This window comes from Antechinus flavipes, chromosome 5, assembly GCF_016432865.1.
Source record: "Antechinus flavipes isolate AdamAnt ecotype Samford, QLD, Australia chromosome 5, AdamAnt_v2, whole genome shotgun sequence".
Lineage (NCBI taxonomy): Eukaryota > Metazoa > Chordata > Mammalia > Dasyuromorphia > Dasyuridae > Antechinus > Antechinus flavipes.
Window position 1 is genome coordinate 39846114 of NC_067402.1, and position 27584 is coordinate 39873697.

General features: G+C 41.4%; 2 protein-coding genes across 6 annotated transcripts in view; one reads left to right on the plus strand and one right to left on the minus strand.

Annotated features, from left to right (window-relative positions):
• Positions 1-27584, plus strand: part of FYCO1 (FYVE and coiled-coil domain autophagy adaptor 1) — a 95500-nt gene that overhangs the window by 49066 nt on the left and 18850 nt on the right. For 3 of the 5 annotated variants that reach the window (XR_007947734.1, XR_007947735.1, XM_051962216.1), the window contains exons 9-15: positions 92-184; positions 688-806; positions 2699-2866; positions 3077-3115; positions 7257-7406; positions 8688-8896; positions 11620-11784. Coding sequence is in view for 2 of the 5 variants with exons in the window: in XM_051962216.1 (XP_051818176.1) it covers positions 92-184; positions 688-806; positions 2699-2866; positions 3077-3115; positions 7257-7406; positions 8688-8896; positions 11620-11784 (943 nt within the window). In the remaining 3 variants the exon portion in view is untranslated. Of the gene's footprint in view, positions 1-91; positions 185-687; positions 807-2698; positions 2867-3076; positions 3116-7256; positions 7407-8687; positions 8901-11619; positions 11785-27584 lie in introns of all 5 variants that reach the window. The other 2 variants (XR_007947736.1, XM_051962217.1) reach the window with 2 other exon arrangements.
• On the minus strand, positions 21052-27340 carry CXCR6 (C-X-C motif chemokine receptor 6). Its single transcript, XM_051962218.1, has 2 exons — positions 26684-27340; positions 21052-23044 (listed from the first exon to the last, which is right to left on the minus strand). The coding sequence occupies exon 2, from the start codon at positions 23021-23023 to the stop codon at positions 21998-22000; it is 1026 nt and encodes a 341-aa protein (XP_051818178.1). The 5' UTR covers positions 23024-23044; positions 26684-27340; the 3' UTR covers positions 21052-21997.

The window sequence follows — 27584 nt, forward strand, 5'->3', positions numbered from 1 at the left end:
GAAAAAGGAAGGGATCCCTTGTACCAAAGGCTAGGACCAGGACTTGCAGCTGGGTCTTTCTCTTCAATATTCCTTATCTCGCCCGTACCAGGCAGTGACCGAAGAATGTAAGACTCTCAAGGATCAGTTGGAAGAAAAAGACGGACGGCTAAGGGCGGCCGAAGAGGAGACTGCAAAGCTGAAGGTAGGCTTGGGCTTTTCCCCCGGAGATCCCAGAAGGCCCCCATGATGGGTGATCCTGGGACCAGTGGGCTCTGGGAGTGGGGACAAAATGGCCCAAAGCTACGTGTATGGCATCCCCCCTTCTCACAGATGCTCACTGTCTGGAATAAAGAAATCACATCATTTGGTTTTTCAAGCCTGGTTTTGAGTCTCACTGAGAGATTTCCAGTTATCAATTTGAAACTCATTTTTTGATCTCTAAAGTCATCTGTATGTTGAAATGTAGATGTGGCTGGGTGCTGGCTTGTCCATGGCTTGTATTTTCCCTTCTACTTTCATTCTCTCTGATATCTGTCCTTCTTGTCCACCTCTTTCTTATTTCTCTGTCCCCCTTACATCTTTCATTCTGAGTTTTTTAAATCTGCTAAGAGTGACACAGTAGGCATCTCCTTTGTGTCCACCTTGAAATTTGTGCTTTCCCATTTTGGATAATTCTGCTGATTGTTTCTCGATCTCATTTATTAGGCCAGAAAAGTGGGTTTGGGGAAGGAATTGGAGCACTCAGCGGAACAACTGGCCACGTCCCAAGCAGCAGTCACAACAAAAGAAGAGGAAGTCGCAGCCCTGAATGCCCATTTGGAAAGGTGCCTGTAGCTCCCCCAGTCCCTTGGCTCTGTAATGCTCAGAGAAGAGGGGGTGCAGATAAGGAAGAGAACAGAAAACAAGTGACTTCTGGCCTTTACCAAAGGAATCTTTTGGCATAAGAACCAGGAAGGCAGAGAACCCTGGTATCCTTCCACAGTGACCCAAGCTTGCTTTACCTGCCCCAACGGGTACTGAAAGCTTACCGTTGCATCAGTTTTATGTTCCACTGTGGTTTATTCTAACAGAATCTTACTGGCTGGGAAGGAGGAGACTTCAGGATGCCCAGTGGACATCCATTTAGAAGGGAATAAGAGGTTGGGGGGATGTTTACATGTTCACACTGAAGCCGTGTATTTCTCTGCTCCCTTTGTTATTTCCTGTAAGAAATGTGACACCACAGTGTGAAGTTTGATGTTTGCATAGGTTAGCCATGAGCCTGGAAGAAAGCCAGCTTCAGCTTTGGATGTTGGTCACTGGGTCTCCAACAGTCCTGCAGATCACCTTCTTTATTCCTTCCATTAAGTACGCTTTAGCCCTAAAATGTGGGCCTTTAAATTTTTTGTGGGTCAGAGCCCCAGGTGTTTTCTTGGTCACAGTATCTTTTGTTCTTTGATAAAACTCATAGTTTCTGACCTATTCCTAGTAAGTTTAAATACTGTGCTAAGTTTAACTCTTCCGGGCCTTATAAACTGCCTAAATAAAAAAATACTTCCCAGTGTGTTTTTTTTGTGTTACAACTCAGTTTGACACAAAAGGGAAATTGCTTTTTTCTGAGAGAATGTGAATGTCTTAATTTCTGCCTATCTCTGTTACAAACCACCTTTACCTGGGTCCATTACCACAGGAGACCCTGGAGAAGTCTACTTTTTGGGGAATGTAGCAACAAGGTTTGAAAATGTTTCTCTGCTCAGTTTTTAAATATTATAAACCTGCAGTGATATATAGATTCTGTTCAGGACTTGCCTCCTCTTTGGCTGATAAAAATCAAATTATTCAGCAAACATTTATGAATTTGTAACTGCATACACAGCATTATATTAGGTGCTGAGGAAGATAAAAATTTTAGATATACATAATTTCTATTCTGTTGGACTGAGTCTATGTGAGGGAGAGATGTGACAAGTATACAGATAACTAATGCAAAATAATGCATTATACATACATAAGACAGGCTAAAGACTGTTGAAATCAGTGGAAGGTGGAAAGCATTGAAGAGATTTGCTTAAGAAAGGTATCTTGGACCAAGGGACATTTCGAAGGTGAATAAATATTCATCAGATCATGTTGGGAGTGAGGGAGATATTCCAGCAATAGGGAATGGCATAAGCAAAGGCATGAATCGGGGTTAGCCAGTCCTCTTTGACTAGATATATAAATACAAGGAGGGAGGCAGCATGAAATAAGACTTAGGTTTGTTGGGAATGCCTTTAGAGAAAAGTGCCTTTATGGATCCATTTAAAAAACTCTTCACCTTGGAGAAAGATGGAGTTAAGATAGTTATTAGAGAGTTAGATCATAGAATAAGTTACATCACACATACACTATTCTGAAGGATCTTTTAGCAGAATTTCAGCTTGAGCAAGACTTAGTCTCCCAGAATTTTCTCTGCATCTGATAGGTTTAATGTGATAATTTCAGAAAGGAATTGGGCAAAATGTGAGGATAGAAAGGTCAAAGAAAGGATGCATTAAACTGTTGGTTAAGATAACACGGAGAGCATTACCACAATTATAAAAAAGTCAAAGACTTTTGTTGGAAGCAAAAGGCCACCACAGTGGGTGTTGGGGAACCTTTGCTTTACCAGACATAATGTAATGTGATAGAAGTGGTTAATGTGAGGCTGTAGGAGTGAGAACTGATTTCAAAGAATCTTTGATTCTTCCTCAATCAGGACACAAAAGGAACTTGAGAAATCAGATGCAAAGGTCCAAGAATATTTGGACAAGCTCAACCAGGAGGTGGCGGATCGAGAAAAAAATGAACAGCAGATGCTGGCCAATCTGGACGATCTGAACAAAACCAAGAAGTACCTTGAGGAACGGCTAATAGAACTTCTCAGGTGAGTATCATGACTTGCAAGGAGTTGCTGGAAGTTTAAATAGAATTTTTAAAAATTAAATAAAACAAATATAGATCTCAACTTTATTCTATGTTATGAAACATATGTCCCAATTTCAGCTACCTTTTATAGAGTCATAGCTAAAATTCTCTTATAGAGTCATGCTAAGTCAAATCAAATTAATCATATCTTTCATGCATTCCTGGGCAGAGTAATTTGGGAACTCACCCCCATGAATAGCACTTATGGGTAAGTTCAATCTTCCTAGAATTGTATTTTTTTTTAATATGTCACAATAATTAAAAAAAAAAAAACTTGATTGATTTTTAAAAAGTTAGAATATCATTTTTTTTTCAGATAATTGAACTAAGAATGAAATTTTTTTTACTATCTTAAGGAGGATTTCTGTCTTGCCACTTTTCTCTACATATAATTCCTCTCTTTCTACAAGATCCAATCAATAACTCAACAAACATTTACTCAGTCTCAGGCACCTCAAGAAATGTGAATTCTAACAAGGGAGGCAAGCGTGTACTTTTATAGGTACACTTAGATACAAGGAGTTTTTTATAGGAACACTAGATACAAGGAATTTTTGTTACATTATGAATAATTTGAGTTCCAGGTCCAAATCACAAATAACCTATTAAACAGAAAAATGTATGTCTTAATTGTTGCAAGCTCAACTTCATTATCTTCCCCTACACTTCCAGCTACTTACTTTTCTGAACTTTCACATTACTGCCAAGGACATGACCATCCTCTTAGTCATCCAGACTCACAACTTCAGCATCATGCTCAACCCTTACCTCTTTCCCATTGATCCCACTTACCCAGTCAGTTGTTCATACCTTTCTGTTTCTACCACCCCAAAGAGAAAGAGTAGGTTATATAGATTTGGAAATCATCTGTATAGAGATGATAATTGGAAGCTGATGTAAGAAGAAGAATAAAGCCTTAGGAGATATCTACAGTTAGAGGGTAGAATCTGAATGAAGATCCAGTAAAGATGTCTGAGAAAAAAGTTAGATAAACAGGTAGGAGGAGAACCAAGAAAAAGAGAGAGAGAGAAAGAGACAGACAGATAGACAGAGAGAGAGAGCGTAGCCACATAAACCAAGAGAGGAAGAAGCAGTGTCAGATGATGTAAAGAGGTCCAGAAAGATAATATGTGAGAAAAGTTTTTAGAAACAATAATTATCCAAAAGAATGAAATCAGTGCTGCAGTCATTGCTTTTTACATTACAAAGCCTTTTCCAGACCATTTGGCATATTCTCCAGCTTGGAGGCTCAAACACATATGGCTTATCAGACAATACTCCATAGTACAGTAGAACCAGATGAAAATGTAGTTGAGAAATAGTTGACAAGTAAGTAAAAATATACTAGAATATAGATAACATCAATGTATGATTTTCTAAGTCAATATGTGGCCTTGAGGGATCCTTCTGTAGATTTAGTGGCCACATTTCTATTTTACACCCTTGCTCAAGCTCATGGGTCAAATCAGGGTCTCAGTCCTATTCATTGAATATAGTATCATCTTCATCCTCAGGAAAGAAAAAAACAGGAAGCCATAAGTGAGAAAAGGAAAACTAGCTAGCTCTGAATAGTGGCCTTTTCATGTTACTGACAAGTTAAAACAGTCTGAAGAAAGTAAAAAAAAATTGATCCAGCCTTCTGTATCAAAAGTCCAGAATTTTACACTGGTCTTGTGTGTCTGATTGTCCAAGATGACCACTAAGGCAGAGTTTTTCCTTGAATATAGTTGAATGAGCCTCCGTTGGGGAAGTAAGAATCCTGAATACTGTTCCTAAGATTACTCTTCTAATAGCTTAAGCCCTTCTAAACAAAGGAAACAAGACACTGCAGGAAGAAATTAGCAGCAAACAATGGGCAAAAGAGAATATACTAGACGTCATGTACAGCTGGGGAAATTCCTTGTTGATATCATCTTCCAAAATTATGAATGGTAACAATTGACATGAATGATTCCAAGAATAAGTCCTAATTTACTCTGTAATTGGTTGCTGATCTTTTTTGTTTTTTAACTTCGAACCTAGGACAGTTATGTGTTTTAACAAAGTTATGAAAGAAAGGAATCTAGGGTTTGGCAGATATCTGTGTGAATTGCTTTTGACTTGATATGCAAAACCTCCTCTTGGGAAAAAAATATATTTGAGTTGTTTTTTCCCTGAGATGTATATTTTGACTATCAAGGCTGAGGTCCTACTACTTTTTTGTTGTGGCTTTGGTTATCACCTGCTTGTGCTCAGCAGAATATTGATCTGATTTGGAGATAGCAGGGCTGGCGGCCTCTTCACTGAAGAAACACATTTCCTCTGGTGGTACCAGAACTTCTTAATTGGTCATCCTGGAGTCCTTGGTATGTCCTATTAAGCAGACCATTATTTGGACCATCTTATCATTGTATAGGCTGTTCCCTTTGTTTAGAACATTATGTTTCTTGTTATTCCTCTGTAAAATACTTCAATTTGTTCTGAATTCATGCATTTTTTAAAAATATATAGTAGAATTGTATCTTTTTCTGCTAAATTCAACTCAATATTTCTTCTTTTTTATTTAATTAAAGCTTTTTATTTTCAAAACATATGCATGGATAATTTTTCAACATTGACTCTTGCAAAACCTTGTGTTCCAGATTTTCCCCTCCTTCCCCCAACTCCCTCCCCTAGATGGCAAGTAATCCAAGATATGTTAAACATGTTAAAATATACTTCTGCTTCCTTACTTAGCTCCAATCCCACTTTTGCAGGAGGGCTTTTGTGTCTTTACTCTGTGATTGCCTCTCATTTTCATCCTCTAAGTCTTGTTTGCACATAATGGTTCACCCATTATCTTCCCCCATCAGAAAATGAACTCCCTGATTGCAGGAACTGGTTTTTATCTTTCTCTGTATCCCCAGGGCTCAGCACAGAGTGTGGCACATAAAAAACAATTTGTAAATGTTTAGTAACTGACTGGTTGTCTGACTTAATGAACTTCCAAAAAAGCATTTGTTTTATATGACTTCTTTATCAGGAGTCTTTTTTTTTTTTTAATTCTTTAAGAAGAAAAATTCCCCAGTATATAGTCCAACTTACTTTTCTTGGAAAAAAATCGTACATACACACATACATATACACATTCTCAAACATGTATGTATATTATACATATACCATATGTAGTATTATTTATCAAGCAATTCATTGCACATTTTGAAAGTACTTACAGTCAGACTGGTGAGCATTAGTTTAAACCTCTTCTCTGCCAGGCCCTGTACTAGGTACTGTGCATAAAAGTGATCCTTTCCTTCAAATATTTTATAATCTGTTGGATGACAGAACATGTACATATATAGTTCTATACAAAATAAAAAGTTACACACAGCCCGTTGCAGGCAACCTGGGGGCCCAGGGGATAAAGGAGCAGGCCAGGAGTCCAGAAGCTCTTAATTCAGATCTAGTTGTATCACAGTGCCTAGCATGGAGTAGGAGTTATAGAAATATTAGCTATTATTATTTGTAAAGGGCTTAGCACACAATAGGCATTCTTATTTCCTTCCCTTCTTCTTTTCCATTTCTGTCTATCTCCTTTCCTTTATTTGCTTCCTTTTATGTGTTGTCTCTCCCTTTAGATTGTTAAGTTCCTTGAGGAAAGGGATTGTCTTTCTTTTTTATTAATTGTATCTACAATACTTAACGCTGTGCTGGGCACATAGTTGTCACTTAATAAATGTTTATTGGATTAGATTGGCTTTAGCTGGAGAGACGGATCTGGCCAACCTGAATCAGTTAGTTGTTCAGGTGTGGTTTTAACTGGCTGGACTTTGAGATCCCTTTCAGTGCTGAGATTCTGTGGCCCTATACAGGTGAGGAACCATAAGCCCCAAACCAAAAGCCTTATATTTAGAATTTAGAATGTGTTGCAAGTCTTGTTGCCTGGGGCAGATAGAGTATATAAATAAGGCAAAAGCTAGGAGAGAATAATCTTGATATTATCGAAGTAGATTTGGCAGGAACTTGTTAGGATTTTAATAGTGTACTAGCTAATTACAATGGGGAATAAAGAGTAATGCTTGGAATAGTCGATATTCTTCCCTAAAATGGAAGAATTAGGAAATGGAAGATTTGGGACCAGTATTCTCTCCCCTCTTTCCCTCTTCCCTTCCTTACCCCTCTTTTTTTCCCTCTTCCTCCTTCCTTCCCTTCCTCTCTTTCCCTCTCTCCTTCTCTCTCCCTCTTCTCTCCCTTCCTCTCTCCTTCCCTCCCTCTCCACCTCCTTCCCTCCCTCTCCCTCCTTCCCTTCCTTTCTTCAACTCTTTTCTCACTCTCTGTCTCTGTCTCTCTCTCTATGTCTCTCTTTTAAAACAAAACTGCTTCCTCATTAGAGACAAGGATGCTCTGTGGCAAAAATCTGACGCACTGGAATTCCAGCAAAAACTGAGTGCAGAAGAACGATGGCTTGGAGACACAGAGGTGAATCATTGCTTGGACTGTAAGAGAGAGTTTAGTTGGATGACCCGGCGGCACCACTGCAGGTCAGTGAATATGGCAACATGGCAACTTCTCATGAGGTCCAGGTTCTAATTTTGCCTCTGCTACTTACTGACTATGTGATCCTTGGCAAATCATTCAACCTTGCTGTCACATAACTCAGACATGCTTAGTCCTTAGACTATTGCTCTCATTGGTCACTGTGAGAAAAGCACTTTGTAAACTGAAAGTGAGATAATGTAAGTTATTGCAGCTCGGTAGATGACATTTAGTTAATTGTAGTATATTAATGTAATATACTATTATTATATTAATGTAATATAATAGGATTAGTGCCATTAAATACAATTTATTTAATGCAATTAAATAACATAATTAAGACAGACTAGAATAGGAATATTAAAAAAAAAATCAGAAAATAATGCAAAATTAAAAAGAAGCAGAAAAAGAACTTCAACCCAATGAAAGAAAAATCAAATAGGAATGAATGGACCAAGAATACTGAAGGTGACTAATGGAGGGAATAATTGAAAAGTTGTTGTGATGATTAATGTATTAAAGTTAATTTAGACATCAACAGTTAGTAAACAAGTTTATTTAATTGTATTGATATTCAGATGTGGGGGCAGTTAGGGTTAAGTGACTTGCACAGTCACATAGCTAGTAAGTGTCAAGTATCTGAGGCTGAATTTGAACTTGGAGCCTCCTGAATCCAGCACTGGTGCTCTATCCATTGAGCTGCCTTGCTGCCCTAGGTTTTTTGGTTTTGGTTTTGGTTTTTTTTTAAGGAAGAAGAATAATAGAAATTGAAATCCTAAATAACAAAAGTTGACATTTATATAGATTGCACTTACTATGTGCCAGGCGTGATGCAAATTGTTCTGCAATTATTACCTCATTTGATCCTCACAACAAGCCTGGAAAGCAGGTACTATTATCCCCATTTTATGGAGGAGAAAACTGAGGTGAAGCCCAGGATCACTCAGCTCATCAGTGCTGAGGCGGGTCTGGAACTCTGCTCTCCTGACCCCAGGCCCAGTGCTCTGTGCACTATGACACCCCCAGCTGCCCTTGTGGAGTGAAGGGGAACTTGTCCAAGGGCACTTGTCTGAGATTGTTGGCAGGCAGCGGGGTAAAAGCCAAACGCGGGGTCAGAACCCTGGTTCTGGTCCTGGTTCTGTCGGACCCCTCACCGTGTGTTCTGTGTTCCCTGGGAGCCCGGTGTCCTTTCCATGAGGTGCTCTGAGCCAGCCAGCCGAGGGAGATGCATTGCAGGCTGTCTGCAGCAGGGTCCCCTCTTCACTCTCTGAATCTCTCATTCTTAGGATCTGCGGTCGCATTTTCTGTTATTATTGCTGCAACAACTACATTATGACCAAGCACAGTGGCAAGAAGGAGCGCTGCTGCCGGGCCTGCTTCAGGAAGTACACGGAAGGGGCCAGCTCCCCAGACAGCTCCGGCTCCGTAACCTCCCAGGGAGAGCCGTCTTCCTCTCCATCCAAGTCGGCCAGCGATCAGATCGCTGGAGGCCGAGGTCAGCCCTTCCTTCTCCTCTTCCTTTGTTCTCCAGGTTCCCATTTGTATTCTGATGGGTTGGGCTTTTGAGTTCTCCTGCTGGAAATACACCTAAAGTTACTTCTTATCTGCAATAACTTCCCCTTTTCCCACTGAAAACACATTTGCATAAGTTCAGGGCTTTGAAAAATTTAAGAAAAAAGCACAGGATTTTAGCAAAGCTGACACTTGGTTCATTCTCCATCTTGGCTGCAAGAATTACCCTGGCTTAGGGGACAGCTAGAGCAGTAACATCAGCACTGGCTATCAAGCTGATCCATGAGATCCTGTGCCTGCCATCCGGAGATCAGGCTGGATCATTTGGGAGAGGCTCATCATCACGACGCTGGCCATAGTTTTCCCAGCCATAATTCATGAAAACTGTTCCCTAAGATGTAGAGGGCTTGTGATCTGCATCACAGAGAAAGGGTGTCCCTCATCCTTAAGGTCAGGGGCTCTTAACCTAGCACACACATTTTTCTCAGAAAAACATATTGAAAAGTGTTTTTCAACATCATTGGCTTTCTTTGTATCCCTGTATGTTTGATTTTATACATTTAAAAGCATGATTCTGAGAAAGGGCTTTGCCAAACACTGAGGTGAGTCCATGACCCCCAAAAGGCTAAGAAGCCCTGATTTAGCTGGCTCCTCGGGATGATCAACTACTTTAATTCCAAATAACTCAATGCAGACCAGTAGAGAGAGTCGGCTTTTCTTTCCCTTGCTTCACTTCTCTTTTTCTCCCCTCAAACTCAAACTGACAAATAAGTGTGAAGAAAGTTCCTTAAGCACACCAAATCAGTCAATCAATGACAGATTGCTAGAGCTAGGCAAGAGGTACCATTTCTTTTTTTCCCCTTGTTTCTCCAGATCTGCTCCCATTCATTATTCAGTAAGAGATTAGCCCATCAGCAGAAAAAAATGACTGGATCAGCAAGGCAATGATCAAAATTAGCAGTCAGCCTTCTACTCTGGGGGACCACATGCTTATCACCCACAGCTTTAAAAAAAGCAGCCAGTCACCCCCAATGTTCCTCCCACCCTTCTTCCTCCCACCCTTCCTACTTTGATGGCTGAGACTGAAGGTTAGAGGTCAGGCAGAGGCCTGGGGTCAGGGAGCGAGCTCTTCTGGCCCGCCATGTGGTCATGTGAGGGTCATCTCATCTCTCTCCACTTATCTTTCTCATCTCTGAGGTGAGGATTGGGGTTAGGTCTCCTGCCAGGACTGGGGGAACCACGTGCTGTCAACCCCCGAGTGCTCTTTACATGGGAATTAGTACCGACCGACCTCCTGGGGCTTATTCTTCTTGTTACCTCCCCTGCCTCCTGGTTCTTCAGGCCCGTCCTTGACTGATTTGTTGAGTCACACGCCTGATGTCGTGAGCACATTAGCCACATGCTGCCTGACTAACCGGCTCCCTCACTCAGAGGCACGAGTCATGCAGGAAAAGCCTGGCAGCCGCACATTTGGATCGGTAAACGGATGCTTGTGCTCGAAAACCACCGGAGGACTGGAAATGTGGCCGCGGTCAGGTTTTTTCTGTACTGTAGAAGGTGTCCCAACATGACAAGTGAGAAAGCCTCACTGTCTCTCCACAGTCTTTCAGGCCAGGGATCCCCAAAGTACAAAAGGCAGAGTTTGGGGTTTTATCTGGTTTCTTCTGCAGTAAGTTCTCACTGACACTTATGGAACTGAATATGTTTTCAGGCTCATATTATTATTTATTATATGGAAAACATAGTAACATAGAAATATTTATAAAACCATGCAAAATGCAAGCAAATATATATATATCTACATATATATATCTTCATTGTGCTTTTATACACAAACATATTTGTATGCATACAATACATACACCCACATATAGACATAATTAAATATTTGTAATGGAATCAGCCTACTAATCTAGAAACCGTATAACCCATAATTTCTCTTTAAAAGCAACTTATTTATGTGTGTGAATCTAATAATGTGTCACTATGTATATAGCTAAACATTTTGATAGCTATATAATCTATATAGCTATATTCTATATATGTAAAACTAAACATGTAAATTGAAACATCTTTATGGATCTTTGTCTATATCTATACCTGAACATATTTATATCTATCTATAGATATTTAGCTATATCTATATCTACATCTATCTGTAGTTATTTCTAAACATCTTTAACTCCATATCTATAATCTATTGTGGTTTAGTCATTTTTCAGTCATGTTCAGTTCTTTGTGATGCCTTTTTGGAGTTTTCTTGGGAAAGATAGTGTAGTTTGCCCTTTCCTTCTCCAGCTCATTTTGCAGATAAAGAAATTGAGGCAAACAGAAGTACCCGGGATCACCCAGCTAGGAAGTATCTGAGGCTGGATTTGAACTCAGGATGATGAACTTTCTTGACTCCTAGCCTAGTGCTCTGTTGCAGTCCTTAGCTGTTAATTTCTTTTTCTGTCCAAAAATCTTTATATCTCTATCCACATGCACGTGTGTTGTGTGTGTGTGTGTGTGTGTGTATCATATACACACAGAAACATACATTTTTAATACATGTCCACACATTTGCATATATGTGTGTACACATACTCGTGTACCAGGTCCAATTAAAGTGCCTTCAGCTGCTTCCCATGCTCGCTCCCTCCCAGGTGTAACCAGGTGGAAGTGAGAAGGGAAGCATTCTCCCACTGCCTCTTCCTGTTCTCACAGGTGCCAGTGGCGGGGCTGATGCAGGGGCGCCCCGGACTCCCGACCCCCAGACGATGCCGTGTTTGACATCATCACCGATGAAGAGCTGTGCCAGATACAGGAGTCTGGCTCGCTCCCCGAAACCCCCACTGAGTCGGACTCACTCTACCAAAGCGTGGCTGAACAGTGAGTAAACGCTCCCTGCCTGCCCTGCCTTCTTGTTAAGTCTGAGCCAGTGGAGAGTGACCTGGGAAACAAAACTGAGCGTGTCTGGCCATTGTGACTCTAAGAAGGGGCTTGCGAGGACTCAGACCCATTGGGCCCTTCTGCAACCACCCCGGGGCCTGGCTCAGAGTCGGGTTTAACACATACTTGTTTGGTTGCTCGAGTAGTTGGTTCTGTCCCAGCACCCTGGGATCTGGCTGCCTTCAAACTGTCTGAGGCGCTTTCCAGCAGACACCCTCACCAGTCCCCTGACCCACTTTTCCCCCCTCACAGGAAATGCCCTCTTGCCAAAAGAAAGCTGTTAGCTATTCTTTCCGCAACCCGCTCAACCTCAGAAATAACCACTTGCTTATAGTTGGCCAGTTAGGAGCACTTCTTATACTTCATCTCAATATTTATTTACGAACCACCTTCCTTGTGTAAGTCACAGTGCAAGGGATGCAGACAGAAAGACGGAAACCAAACATTTCTTGGGGAATTTGGTGAGACGCAGAATAGAAAACAGTTGGTGTTTTAAGAAAAGAAAGGAACACTGTGGGAGGGGTGAAAATCCAGGAAATCTTATGTTAAGTGGAGTGCAAGCTGAGTCTTTAATGAAGTTAGAGATTATAATAGAGGGAGATGTCAGTTTGACTAAAGCCCCAAAGTGAAGGCAGGACTCTTAATTGAACCAGCCGGTCCTTTACATAAAGTTCCTGAAGGAGAGAAATAGGAAGGAAATCTGGAAAGTTAGCTCGGATTAGATTATGGGTTTCAGCGGCCAGGCTGACAGATTAGTAATATCTTCAATGTAATAAGAAACCACTGAGGATTTTTAAGAATTATGGTCGACATTAATTACATAATACCTTAGGAAGGTTATTTATGTAGCTGGATGGAAAATGGATCGGGGAAAGAGGGACTGATTAAGAGCCTGTCCAGACAAATGTTGATGAGCTTGCGAACCAAGGCAAGAGCTGAATGAGTTGAAAGAAGAAAAGACTTGGCAAGTAGATTAAACAGAGGGAGGGTGAGAGAGAGAAAGGTCGGGGTTGATTCTGGCATTGTAATTGGAAGGCTGGTTGCACCCTCAATGGAATTTGGGGAGTTCTGGGTAGAGATGGGGTTAATGGGGAAGATAATTCTTCATTTTGGCCAAACTGGGCTAGAGGCCCCTCTCAGGTGGAGATGTGGGACTGACAGCGTGGGAGAGATGAAGGTTAGCTCTCCAGATCTGGGACTTTGAGGAGACTGCCGCAAGAGAGACGAGGCTCAGTTCAGAGCCTTGGGGCACCCTCCTGGGACCATGATAGGGATTGCTAACGTGAGTGGGTGCATGGGATGTTTCGGTGCCTCTCTCTGTCTTAGGTTCCACATCTGTAAAAGAAGGAAATTGAACTAATTGAAGTCTAGATTCCATTCATGGTTTATTTTTTAGCAAAGTCAGAAAGGAATTTTTCCTGGGCCTACTAGAGTGGAAGCGAAGATCAGGAACTGCAACTGTAGCTTCACAAACTCATCACAAAGAACTACAGAGTGTCCATAAGTTAATATAAAGGCCATCAGGAAGAAAAAAATAACTAGTCAGCATTTGAAGTGCCCACTGTGTGCTGAACCTTGTGCCAGGTACTCTGGGCAAAGAAAAGCAAAAACAGTCCCTGTCCTGCAAGAGTTTAAAATCTGGTTTAACCTACATCACATCGCTTGCCCTCTTGGGGAGGGAGGGGAAAATTTGGAGCACAAGCTTTTGCAAAGGTGAATGTTGAAAACTGTCTTTGCCTGTATTTGAAAAAATATAACACTATTACAATGGAGAGAATCTAGCGGGGGAAACAACATGCAAATAACTACAAAAAAGATAAAGACAGGAAAATTGGGTCTGATCTCCGAGGGAAGGCCCTAAGCTTAAGGAGCAGCAGGAAGGGCTTCTTCCAGAAAGTGGGATTTTAGCTGGGACCTGCAAGAAGCCAGGAAGCAGAGATGAATGAAAGAGCATTCCAGACATGGGGCACTGCCAGAGAAAATGCCAGGGATCAGGAGACAGTAAGTCACGTGTGAGGAACAAGGAAGTCAGTGACCCTGGATCACCGGGTACACAAGGGGAGAATGTGTAAGAAAATTAGACTCAAAGGTGAAGAAAGGCCCTGTTAGGAAGAGTTTTGAAAGAAAAATGAAGGTTTTGTGTGTTTGATCCTGGAGGTAATAGGGAGCCACAGTGATTGATTGATTTTTTTTTTTTTTTTTTTTTGCTGAGGCAATTGGGGTTAAGGGACTTGCCCAGAGTCACACAACTAGGAGATAATTAAGTGTCTGAGGTCAGATTTGAACTCAGGACCTGACTGCAGTGCTGGTGATCTATCCACTACACCATGTAGCTGCCCCCACAATGATTTATTGAGTGGGGGAGTGACATGATTGATCTTCAGCTTTAGGGAAATGGCTTTGATGACTGAATGGAGATTGGACTAGAATGGGGAGCAGCCTGAGGCAGGAGGTCCACCAATGGCTATTGATTTCTATCTACGTTTATATTGGCAATGATAAGTAAATTTGCTTTTCGGCACCAAGTCTTTTTGTCCTTTAGTTTTTCTTGACAAGATTGCCAAGAAATCTTCTTTCAAGGACTGGATTACTAATTCATATTAGATGCCCCTGCAGGAAAATGCATAAAAATTCCACCAGATCTGATGGTATAGAGCAGAGAGGGCAATCAAGTCAGATTTCCTTCTTTTGGAGCTGCAGTGATCTTGCTGGGCCCACCCCCATTTCATCTGTTTACTGCCACCTAGTTAGGGGTCTGATCTAAATATAGCTTCCGCCAAGAAGTGTCTGTGGTTCAGAAGATGCGCCTAAGGTGCTGTTTCAGAGTCTCCTTCCTTTCTAAACCATAGAGCTTAACCTACTTTCCCTGCACTAAAGGACCTCTTTCTTTTTTAAAAGCTAGAATTCCATAATTTTGGGCTGGGAATCAGTGGAGAGTTTGAAGCACCTCACAGGTGTCTATGCCAAGGATACGAATCTTTGGCCCATCCCAGCCTCCGTCTCCCTTTGCCCATCCCTGCTTCTGCGACCTGGCTTCCTCCCATGTCCCCGATGCCCTGGGATGCCCTCCTGCGCCCTCTCTGCCCTCGGTCGCCCATTGGGGCCAGATCCTCCCAGACCTCGGTGAGCTCTCCTTCTCAGAAATCCTATGGCTCAATGCTCTACTGCCTTTGATTAATTTACCTACTAATTTCATTTCTCCTAAAGTGAACGGCAAGCTCTTCAGGGGCAGGCGCTGTTGTGAGCACTTGTTGACCCTGAATACTTGGTTACCAATATAGTGAGGCAGTGACAAATTGTGTCTTACATTCTGCCTCTTTTTTGCAGAACTGTGGCGTTGGACTAGATAGGGAATCTGAAGAGACCTGGATTCAAACCTTGCCTCTTTCTATTAGCTATGTGCCCCTTGTGAAAGATCTTTCTCTTCTCCAAACCAATTTCCTGATATATAAAATGAGAAGATTAGTATTTGTACTTCTGGCTTTGCTGGGTTCTTGTGAGGAGGATACTCTATAAACTTTCCAGCTCTGGTGAAATATGAGCTGTTATTTTCCAGTAGAATTTATAAGCAGGTGGGGGGATATTCTTGGTCCTTAGAGCTTCTTGGCTAGTCCAGAAGTGGCATTAACAGGGAAAGAACCTCCATGGAACAGATCACAAGAGCCCTAAAAAAAATGGGCTTAATTGAAAACCTCCCATTGTTCTAAAGGAACAAAAAGTCTTTGGCCACTGACAAAAACACGTAGCCATTTGTTAGAAATGGGAACCATTCCAGGGAAAGGAAAGTGCCGGTATGATTAGCACTTTCAACCAAGGTGGAACCGGGAGAGACCAGCTTTGGAACTGAAGGCTGCTGAGCTTCACCTTTTGCCAGCAAACTCTCCTCAAATGTCTGGCTATAAAGCAATCTCTAAATTGGATAAATGTTTTATCATCCTTTCTCTGTCAGTAGCTAACAGGCTAACATGAAGTCTGGACTGCTCTCTCAGAAGTTTTTTTTTCCTTTTTAAAGACTTGAACCAAAATTCCCTAGGGAAATGTGGTAGAGTAGAATAGAATCAACTTTATAAATTTTTTTTGCATATTTAGGGACTACATAAACAGACCACAGGGACAAAGTAAAGTTATTGTAATGGAAAAAAACTGCTTCCAGCTGTGGATATGGGCAGATTCTCTGAGAAAACGAAAAAGGGTCAAGTTGGGTTAGAAATAATGTTCTGAGACTGGGCCAGAAAATTCAAGTCAAGTCAAGAGACATGTTTTAAGTATTTACTCCGTGCCAGGCAAATTTAAGTTAAGTTTTACTGAAGCCATTAAAAAAAATCCAGTTATTTCAAGAACCTTTTCCCAACATTTACACAGGTCAGCAAACTCTGATAGAATCTTCCTTTGATTCTTTATCATGAGATGAAGATGACTTTGGGTTTTCCAAGGTCATGAAGGGAGATGGCGTAATGGTAGGGATTGCAAGCCATGGCAGATCCTATGTTGTTCTGTTATTTTAGTTGGGCCCAAGTCTTTGCGATTACATTTGGGGTTTTCTTGGCAGAGATCCTCGAGTGGTTTGCATTTCCTTCAACATTTATTTTACAGGGGAGGAAACTGAGGCAAGTGTGGTGAAGGGACTTAGACAGCCAGTAAGTGTCTGAGATCCAGTCTGAAATCAGATCCTCCTGACTCCAGACTGATAACTGATCTACTATCCACCATACCACCAACTGCCCATATGGCAGAGTCCACCAGTCTGAAAAGACTTTGAGTTAGGGAGGGAGGCTGGTAACTGTGTGTGTGTGTGTGTGTGTGTGTGTGTGTGTGTGTGTGTGTGGTCTGAAAATCACCTCTGCTAAGTTCCAAGAGGCTTACCCCAAGATATGGATATAAGGAATTAATTTTTTTTATTGAAGCTTTTTATTTTCAAAACATAGATATGGGTAAGTTTTTGGCATTGACTCTTGCAAAACCTTTCCAAATTTTCTTCTCCTTCCCCCCACCCCCTCCCCTAGATGGCAAGTAATTCATTATATGTTAAATCTAATGTATACGTACATATTTGTACAGTTATTGTGCTGCACAAGAAAAATCAGATCAAAAAGGAAAGGAATTAATTTTTTTAAGGGGAAATGGGTGGATATAGTCTGCTAGGACTTGGATGGGCTGCTATCTGTATCAGTAAGGGTTCTGCCATTGCCAGTACAAGTAGAAGCATTTGTATGATGCTATGTATATAACTTCCTCTTTGTCCCCTTCTTACCTGTTAAGGAAAATAATCTACTCAGCTCCTCGTTCCCACGACCTCCAACTGACCATTCAAGGAGCTGTACAGTTGGTCTTCCCTGAGGCCCACCGTACCCCCGAATGCCTTATTTTAGCCCATGCAGCCCCTCCGAGGAAAGGCAAGAAGATGGGTCTAGGACTGACTTCCAAAAGAGCCAGCCTCAGTTTTCACTCATCTCTCAGGACTTTCTTCTTTTGTTGGAAGACGCCTCCTGGTGCTTTCCAAGCCCTTCCCCTGGCCTTGGCCCACCCCATTCCACAGCTCTCCTCAGTAGATTTGGGCATCCACTCAGTTTCTAGTTTCTTGCCACTACAAAAAGAGCTGCTACAAACATTTTTGCAGATGTGGGTTCTTTTCCCTTTTGTGATTTCCTTGTAATACTGGCCCAGTAGAAATGCAGTTGGATCAAAGGGTATGCACAGTTTGATAACTTTTTGAGCATAGTTCCAAACTGTTCTCCTGAATGGTTGGATCCATTCACAACTCCACTAACGATGTATCAATGTCCCAGTTTTCCCACATCTCCTCCAACATTCTGCATTATCTTTTCCTGTCATCTTAGCCAATCTGAGAGAGGTGTAGTGGTATCTCAGAGTTGTCTTAATTTGCATTTCTTTGATAAATACTGATTTTGAGCACCTTTTCACACGACTAGAAATGGCTTTAATTTCTTCATCTGAAAATTGTCTGTTCATATTCCTTTGACCATTTATCAACTGGGGAAACCTTCCTTCCTCTCTTGAAGTAGGCAGAGGAGCTGAGAGGCAGAGCAAGAGCAGGAGGGCAAAAAAGCACAGAACTGGGGGGTAGCATGTGGTGTGTGTAAAGGCAGCAGCTGAGCCGGGGTCCCTGGATGCTAAAGTACATGGGGGGAGTAAGATCTAAGATCTAAGACAACCAGAAGCATGGGAAGGACTAGACCGGCGGACTTTCTGTTTGTTGCTGGGGGTAATAGGGGTTATAAAACTCACTCTAAGGCAGGAACAAGTGCTTGTGAGACTTTTTGGGTTGGGCCGAGCCGATATGCTTCCAGGACCCTTCCAGCCCAGTGGGCACTGAAGCACTTGATCTTGGTGGTGCAGAATCCAGGCCCTTCACCTTAGGCCCTGGGGCCCAAGGAACTTAAGCAGGGTCAGGGAGGCTCTGGACCAGTTCTCTGCCACAGCTCTCTGAGGCCGAGGCCCCCACCTGGGGCCGTTGTCTGATGTCTCAAAAATGAGCACAGGATAGAGCGAGCATGGTAAACTTTCTGAAAGTCACGTAGGTATGGTGCACATGGTTTACCGCAGCGTGGGCAGAGGGAGCAGTCTTGCTTGGCATTTTGGTGTGCTCTGGGGGATTGGAGAATAAAGAGGCGGAAGGAAGTCTGGCTGTGTTGTGGTGGCCCTTTAGTTAGGAAAGAAGATGGCACCAGAGTAACCCTGAATGGGGCCTTCTACGTGCCACTCTGTACCCTCTTGGTATGTTTTCTCACCTCCCCCAGCCCCTCCAGGATTACCCCTGCTGCCATGTACATCCTCCTGTATCCTCAAAGATTTTTGAAGGGGTGAAAGGGTGAAAAAGGTGAAAGGAGACTTGGCCCTCTCCTCCATCTCCAAGATCATGTGGCAGGAGAAGGGAAGGGAAGAAGGAAAGAAGTGAAAGAGGAAGAAAGAGAAGGAAAGGAGGAAAAGGAGGGGGAAGAAAAGAGGAAGGGAAGGAAAAGAAGGAAAGGGGAAGGAAGGGAAGAAGAGGAGAGGAGGGGGAGAGAAGGAAGAAGGAAAGGAGAAAGGGAGAAAGAGAAGAGGAGGGGCAGAAAAGAAAAGGAGAAAAGGGAGGAAGAGAAGGAGAAGAGGGGGAGGGAAAGAAGAAAGGGGAGAGGGAAGGAGGAAGAGAAGGAAAAGAAAACAAGGGGGAAAGGGAGGGAGAAAGAAGGGGAAGGGAAGAAAAAGGAAAGGGAAAAAGGGAGGAAAAGGAGAGAGGGAGGGAGGGAAGGAAAGAAGGATTTATTAAATATCTACTGTGTGCTACTTTACAGCACTTTACAAGTATGTTCTAGTTTTGTACCTACAACTGCCTTGGGGACAAGGGTCCTTGTCCTCATACCTCTATGATATAGTTGAGGAAATTGAGGCAAACAGAGATGAAATGGCTTGGCCAGTCGCACAGCCAGTCAGTGTCTGGGGCTGCATTTGAATTCGGCTCTTCCCAACTCCAGCCCCACAACCTACCTCCCCCACCCCCTCCGCCCTCAGCTGCCTCTAGCCAGGGCTTGAATTGGCAGCCACCCCGTCAGGTGACATCATGGGAACGCGTTGTACGTTTTTGGGAGGGGATGAGATGCCCCAGGAGAGATAACTATGGCATTGTGGAATAAGGGCACCACGGAGGGAAGGGTGGGTCCAGTTCTGCTGGAGCTTAGGATATGAAAGGATCTAAGATGAGGCTAGAAAAGCAGGAGGGTGCCAGATGGTAGAATGCCTCACAAAAGAATTTGCAGGTAGTGAGCCTCCGTGTGAAATGTGTGGTGTAGACAGGATGCCCTGCTGCTGAGTCCGGCAGGAGAGCTGCACTTTAATTCTTCCCCTTCACTGTGGAGTGGAAAGCTTTGTCCCTTGTTAAAGACATATTGGGCATCGGGAAAAGCTAGAGAAGGGTTGTGTTGGTATTTTTGCAGAAGTGAGGAGGCCGGAGACCAGGGGGAAGCAGGGCTCCTCCACTCACAGTCCCTGGAAAAATGGCATCTCAGTCCATTTGCTCAGCCAAGCCGGCCTCCCAATGAGCCAGCCATTGGGTCCATCCCTGACTCCCCTGCCGGCTAGTTCCAGTCCCCAAGTTTGCCACCTGAGCACTAGCAGTTCTGTCATCCTGCTGCTTTCCTGTGTCCTCCAAGGTAGCGTCAGGGAGCCTTGCCTTTAGACTATACTGTTTGGGCATTATTGGGGATGGGAAAAGTGAAGAAAACATGGCTCAGGTGCCATGTTGTTCCATTGATTAGGAGGGATGAGGATGGAGGTAGGAAATGTTTGCAGGGCTCTATGTGTGGACCTTTCCTGCTACAGGGAGATGTTTAAAGTGGCAAGAAATATTTGGGATTGCAGGGAAGCAGGGAAACATCTCATATGCTAGATTCATTTAAGTTTCTTTAACTGACCAGCTGACATCTTCATTGCCTCTTCCCTCTGACACAAATGTAGGTTCTGTGGCCCTGGAAAAGCCACACAAACCCTGCCTGCCTTAGTTTTTTCATCTGTAAAATCGGGAAAATAATAGCACCCACCTGATTTTTCTTGCAAAACATGACAAATATGGAAATATGTTTGAAAGAATTGCACATATTTAATCTATATCAGATTACTTGCTGTCTTAGGGAAGGAGGAGGGAGATAAAGGGAGAAAAATTTGGAACACAAAATCTTAGAAAAATGGATGTGGAAAACTATTTTTATCTGTATTAAAAGTTGCTTATAATTGAAAATTAACATGTAATTTCCATGTGCTTGAAAATTAACAGGACCTGTCTTTCAGGGATGTGGGGAGGATAAACTGAGATATTTGTAAAGTGCTTTGCAAACCTTAAAGGACTATGTATAAATCTCATCAATATATCTATGTACTGAGACATATATAAGTCAGTCAATGTGTATTTTTATAATCTAAGAAGTTTAAAAGGATGCCATGTAAAGACATATTTCAGTCAGTGTTCTCATTGTAAAGATTAAGCAAATGCCCTCATTTTATTAAATAGTGTGCAGGGAGTTTGACGTCATAACAGCTGAATGGTTTTGCTAAACCAGAAACACCTGAATTTCAGTGGTATCTAAGGCCCCTAAAATTTCAAATGTAGTTTCACATTGAGTTACGATGCCCTCAAAAAAACACCCAAGACTGTCTTTTCCAGGAGGTTTTAGTCACTCTGGGCAAAATAAAATTAAAGATTTGTAAAGATATCTGTAGTTTGTAATGAAAAAACAAAACAATATTTATTATGATCTCGCCATAATAATGAAAAGATACTTTTCACAGACCTAGAATAAGCATTTTTAATCTAATTTTATGTACAAGAAACAGCAGGTTCACAAGTTACCCTTAATTCTACTTAAAAAACAACTCAACACTTTCAGCAATATACATGAATTCTCTTCAGATTATGAAGCTGGTGTTATGTCTGCCCTCATTTATCAGAGCTAATCACTCCACTGCCAATCTCTCCTTCCTGCAGTAGACTGACTCTTGTGAGCATGGAAATGAAATAGCTGGGAACTGGAGAGAGCAGTAGATAAAGTAGATAAAGGGAGACAAATTAGATGACTGTTTTTAGGCCTTCTGGCTGATGTATTTCGTTTTCCTGTTTCCTTTCATTCCCAGAGATCTGGACCACTCTCAATTTTCAGAGCTGCTTTTGTAGTCCGCTCTCCATGACAGTATCTAAATCATGGAGTCCATAGTTTTACTGGTGACATTTTGTCCCTTTCATCCAGTTCCCAAAGGCAGGTCTTGAAGAAAGCAATGACACTGGGGGGATCTGAGTAATTTACATGTTCATTCATTTTACTCAGTGTTTCTCAGATCACATAGTACATGGGGTTGGGGGAAAGTCCTTGCCGTGTTCTGATTTTTATAACCATTGAACTTAGGTCTGGGCAATAGCTCCTATTCAAGGAAGGAATCAGGTTAGCCTAAGATCTATTAATTATAGAAGGATCCTTGGTACCCAGAAAAATGGTTCTTATTCACTTCTTGGTGGTAATCCAGAATTTGCAAGCAAAAATCCCACTCACGATATAGTCATCTTATAATCTTCCAAAATAATTCACTTAATTACATTGAGTGCAGTGTCTACACCCCTGTGGTGGCACTTAACACATACTTGTTTTCTTGTCTGAATGGTGGGCATGAGCTACAGCTGGTACATGCTGGAGGCCTGAGTATTGGAAGCAGAAAAACTCTTGGAGGTGTCATTGCTGGACTGAAGCTGGCTTATTTTCTCTGCGGCATGGGGGCACTTGAGAGCCTTCATGAGTTTCCAAAAATTCTTTCTGAATTTCACCCCAACAAAGGCATACAGCAGGGGGTTGAGGCAGACCCGGAGATAAGCAATGGCCTCGGTTATCACGAGGGCATAGAGGAAGCCAGGCTCTGTGTCATACTCCCAACTTGTGGTACGGATAAGCTTGAGGAGATTGAAAGGTAATTGGGTGACGATGAACACTGTGACCACTAAGAAGATAATCTTTAAAGACTTGTGCTTCTGGAAACCCCTGGCATGTATCAGGGTCTTGACAATGACTGAGTAGCAGATGATCATGGTTACTAGAGGCAGAAAGAACCCAATGGTCATTTGAGAGGAGAGGACCACAGTAGAAATGCTTGCCGCTTCATACTGACAAATATGATTGTCATTTTTAGTAACTTTGGCATACATGAACTGTGGGATGGCAACCAGGAAAGAGACCACCCAAATGATGATATAGATAATCTTTCCCACAGTCATCCTCTGGGCTTGATAGTTGTGAGTCTTGGTGGCCTGAACTACTGCCACAAACCGGTCAATGGTGATGCAAGTGAGGAACAACATGGATGTGTAGAAATTTAAGGTGTACATCCCCAGGACAACCCTGCACATGACTTCCCCAAAGATCCACTCATGGAGGATAGTATAAACCCAGAATGGCAGAGTACAGATAAATAAGAAGTCAGCGATGGGCAAGTTCAGAAGAAACTGGTCAGTCAGACTCTTTGTCTTCTGGCAAAAAATATAGACTGCCAGCACCAGACCGTTCCCTACCAAGCCAAAGCAGAACACCAGCAAATATATGCAGGGTAGGAAAATATTCCTGAATTTCAGAAAATTCTCATTCTCCTCCTTGCTGATATTGTCTCCTGATTTCCAGATATCGGGATCGTATTCATATTCTTCTTCCATGACTCTCTTTTTAGCAATTGCCTGCAATTAGACAATAATTTTCCTCAAATATTTAAGACAACACTATTTCCATTCCCCATTCATCTCCCAGAAGTTCCATTCTTTCATTATGCTACAAGCCCAAAAAGCCAAATGGTGATTGTAGATTTATTGTCAGCACCAAGGTACTCAATATCCATAACCTGTATGAAACTACTTAGTAATAGTCTTTCTAAATGAAGAAAAAGCATAATTTTATAAGCTGTTATCTAAGTTGACTTCTTCTGCTTCACTAATGCTCTAAATTCACCCATTAGCATGGGCTCAGTCCATAACATGAGTACATTTATGGCAGATATGCTAGTGCTAAAGTGTCTCCGTTCACATCATTAACTCTGATAAATTTAGATAGATCCCATACATACAGACTATATAGTGTGAAGAGAATTCATGCATATTGTTGAAAGCATTGTGGTTTTTTTTTTAAGTAGAATTAGGGTAATTAAGTACATATTTAATTTAAGGGTAATCAAGTGGAATTAAGGCTTCACATTATGGATGTGGACACAGACACAAAGATATCCTGCTTCACAAAATGCTCAACAGCTGAGCAAAGATTGGAAACCCATGCAGCGTGATTTGAAACCCAAAATATCTTCTATATTAACTGACTTAGTACCTGGAATTGCACCATTAGGTATTTAATTCTTAAGTCCTGAAGATTTTTGACTTCAACATTCCCATATTTAGCCTGAAATATTCCCAGAAATGACATCTTAAGTCTTCTCTAATTCTATTTACCTCTTTAATTTCTTTCTTATTTGTTTTGTGATTTGATTTATCTAAATCTGAGAGTGCAAGATTGAGATCTCCCACTATTATAGTTTTGCTGTCTATTTCTTCTCGCAACTCTCTTAGCTTCTCTTTAAGGAAGTTAGATGCAATACCACTTGGTGCATATATGTTTAATACTGATATTGCTTCATTGTCTATAGTACCCTTAAGCAAGATATAGTTTCCTTCCTTATCTCTTTTAATTAAATCAATCTTTGCTTTTGCTTAAGTCTTTATCAACCCAAAGTAGAGAGGATTTTATCAAAAGCTAAACATTCATTAAGCACCTATTTTGTGTCAGGAACTGTGCTAAATAAGCATTAGAATTTATTTAAAAGATTATAAAGTACTATGGAAATGAGACAGACTATGGAAACTGAGGTCATTGGGATGGGAGAGAGAGTAAAAGACATGGTGGGAGGGGGGTCAAAGACCAAATGTTGCCTACGTCACCATTTTTCTAGAGCTTTTCCTACTTTCTGGTTTCCTAATTCTTCTCTAGAGCACTGAGGTTGAAGTTAGTTCAAATTCAGCCTCAGATACTTATGAGCTGCGTGATTCTGGACAAGTCACTTAACCACTATCTACTTCAGTGTCTTCATCTGTGAAAAGGGGGTAAGAATTGCACTCACCTCCCAGGTTCATAGTGAGGATCAAATGAGATAACATTTGTAAAATGCTTAGCAATGCTTGGCACATAGTAGGCACTTAATAAATGCTTGTTCCTTCCTTCCCTTTCCCTTTTCTTTCACTGATGCTCACTGTATAATAGCAGCTTTGTGCAAAACCTATTGATTTTGAATATTCTGGGAAGGGAAAGAGTCAGGTAGCAATTGTGTCCTTTTTTTTCTGCACCAAGGGTAGCCTGGTACTAGTGAAATTGTTAGAAGTACAGCAGGTGAGGACCTGTTTTATGTGATGCCTTTTTGGTGTTTGGTTCCTCAGGAAGATAAACACAATGCTGGTGTCTGAATCCTAGTGTTCTGAAATGTTAGGGCCAAAAGACCCAAATGATAAGATAAAATATAGATAGAGAGAGAGAGAGATCTGAAATATCTATATCTATATCTGAAATGGCCATTTCATCTGCCCAGAATCAAACTGATTTTATCAAAGTAAATCCATGTTTCCCAACTTCTAAGTGCTCTTTCCATTATATCCACAGTATCTTTGTCTTTGTTGTAACTTCTCTCAAAATATTGACTGGCTGCCTGGCTAAATGAGGATTTTGTAAAACACACCCTCTTCTAATCCAGTTTGATAATTGCTTTTGATTTTCATTAGTTCCTGAGATTCAATATTGTTCTGTCAGTAGATACTTTAAAACTAAGTGCCACTACTGACTTTCAATCAGTAAAACAATCAGTATTTATTAAGCTATAGGGGTGTGTGTGTGTGTGTGTATGTATGTATGTATGTATATTTTATATACCAGGCATTTAGTGAGATGATTCTGGAGTCACAATTCTAACTACTTAACATTGTTATGGTGCTTTCAAGTTTTCTAAGTTCTTTTCTCCCAATAGCCCTTAAGAAATTAGAACTAAAAATATGATTATTCCCATTTTCCAGACTAGGAAACTGAGGCATAGTTTCATAGTTGCTAAGTGTCTGAATCTAAGCCTCTAATTCCATGTCTAGCTCTTCCTATTGGGTCTGGAGTCCAGAGACTTGAGTTTGAGTCCCAGTTTAATCTCTGTAATAGGCCGTGTGACCATGGGCAAATGGTCCCTCTTTGTCCCTCTTAAGACTCAGTTTGCCCCTTTCTGAAAGAAAGGAAAAAAATAACAAAAGAAGAGAGAGAGAGAAAGAAAAATGGAAGGAAGAAAGGGATAGAAAATAAAAGAAAGATGGAAAGAAAAGAGTAAAAAGAGAAAAGCTGTGGAAGGAATAAGGGAGAGAGAAAAACAAAAAAGAAGGAAAGAAAAAAATTTAAGGAAAAAAGAAATAAAGAGAATTTGATAGAACTTTTCCTATCCGTGTCCCATAGTTTTGGGGTGATTTATTGAGATGATGTACATAATTTTCTTTGTAGACACTGAAATGTCGTATGAATGAAATGTTGTATGAAAGCAAGCTATTATCTCTCATTAATGATGCTGTGAGCTTTCTCACAATGGGAAAAACCCTTGACCGTCTTGTTATTTAATAACAGAGGAACTGAAGTTGTTTATCTTTTTTTTTTCTTAGTTACAAATAGTATTTTATAGTGCTAGGTGACATGGGATGGCGTATATTGTTTCAAAAAGGAATGAAAAATTGATTTTCCTTCTTTTAGCAGTGATGGCACAAATCCCCTTCTAAAAGTAGAATTCAGGACACTTGTCATTTAACTTAATCCTGCAGAGTTTTGCTGACTAAATTCCCCCCCACCCCCACCCCCACCCCTCCATTCACTAGCATCATTTGAATTCAACCTTATTTCATAGTCATTTAAATTGGCCATGGATAGCGTTTTCTGAATTTTACTCCATTAACCTGTGCAAATCCATCACTAAACTCCACCCCCCCCCCGCCCACAAACATACACACCTTTCCCTCAGATTTGTGTGTATACCTGCCTCATCTGAGAAATCCATCCAGAAAATTCAATGCTTCAGCCCCGTGATTAGAAAAACCTTCCAATTATGATTAATGTTCTTAGAAAATCACAGTAAAATGGCCAAGTTTAAGAATGGCTCTTATTACACTCTTTGTCATGGTGTATGACTGTTCTAGATCATTAAAAAAGAGAAAGAGAGTCAGAAAGGAATAGGAATAGCTTCCACAGTGAGAGGAGAGACAGAGGGTTTTGCCCTTCCTTCCACTGTACCTTATTGCTGTGGAAATAGAAAAAGAGTAACTCACCAGAATCCCTTTCAGTGCTGATGCTCAGTTAGTTGGTTATCAGAAATAAGCTCATAATGATACAGCCTTTGCACCTCAGTGCATGTGGTTTCCCTAGGCTTCTGACTAGTTTCCTTTTATACCAGAAGCCTTGGGTTGACCATGGAGTTTGATGGTACTTACCCCTCCCACTTGTTTGCCCCCAACCAATCTGGATCCAGATAAGTCAGAGTTAATCAAGACTGATTCTGGGTCTCTGTCCAAGTCAGTTAAACCCTTTTTGTTCCATTTTCACAGTTGTAAAGTATTAGGGTGGCAATAGTAAAGAGTAGGATAGGTGATAATAATTACAATAATGTTTGTGAAAGTTTCAGTCAACAAGCATTTATGAACTTATATGCCAAGGGCTAGGAAATAGAAAGGCAACAATATAGTCCTTGCCCCTTAAGAAGCTTAAATTTGAAGGTGAGAAAGCCTGTAAAAATTGTATAGGTATAAACATGTATAGTGTAGATGGTAGATAGTCTCAGAGGGGAAGGCAAGGGATGGAGGGACAGGAAGGATTTCTGCAAGGGTAGAATTTGAGCTGCGACTGAAGGGAAGCTGAGAGGCAGAGTTGAGGGGCAGGGGTAGCATTCTGGGAGGGTGAGGTAAAAAGATGAGCATTTATATGATCTTTGGAGGAAGGGAATCGCAGCCATGGCAAGGGATGTAAAGCTGAAGAAAGCCAGGGATTCTAAGATGTAGAGAACCTTGAGCAGGTACCTCAACTTGCTGGACCTTCCTTTCCTCATCTATTAGCTTCTGAGTTCCCTCTCATCATGACCTTCCAAAGAATCCTGAGTAGCAGGGTGACTTGCCAGAGTTTTGCTGTAGGAAGAGTATTTTAGCAGTAGAATAGATCAGTTAAAAAGGGAGAGAT

Coding starts and splice junctions, on each gene's coding strand:
- CXCR6 (XM_051962218.1), bottom strand. CDS start 23,023: ATGGAAGAAGAATATGAATACGATCCCGATATCTGGAAATCAGGAGAC.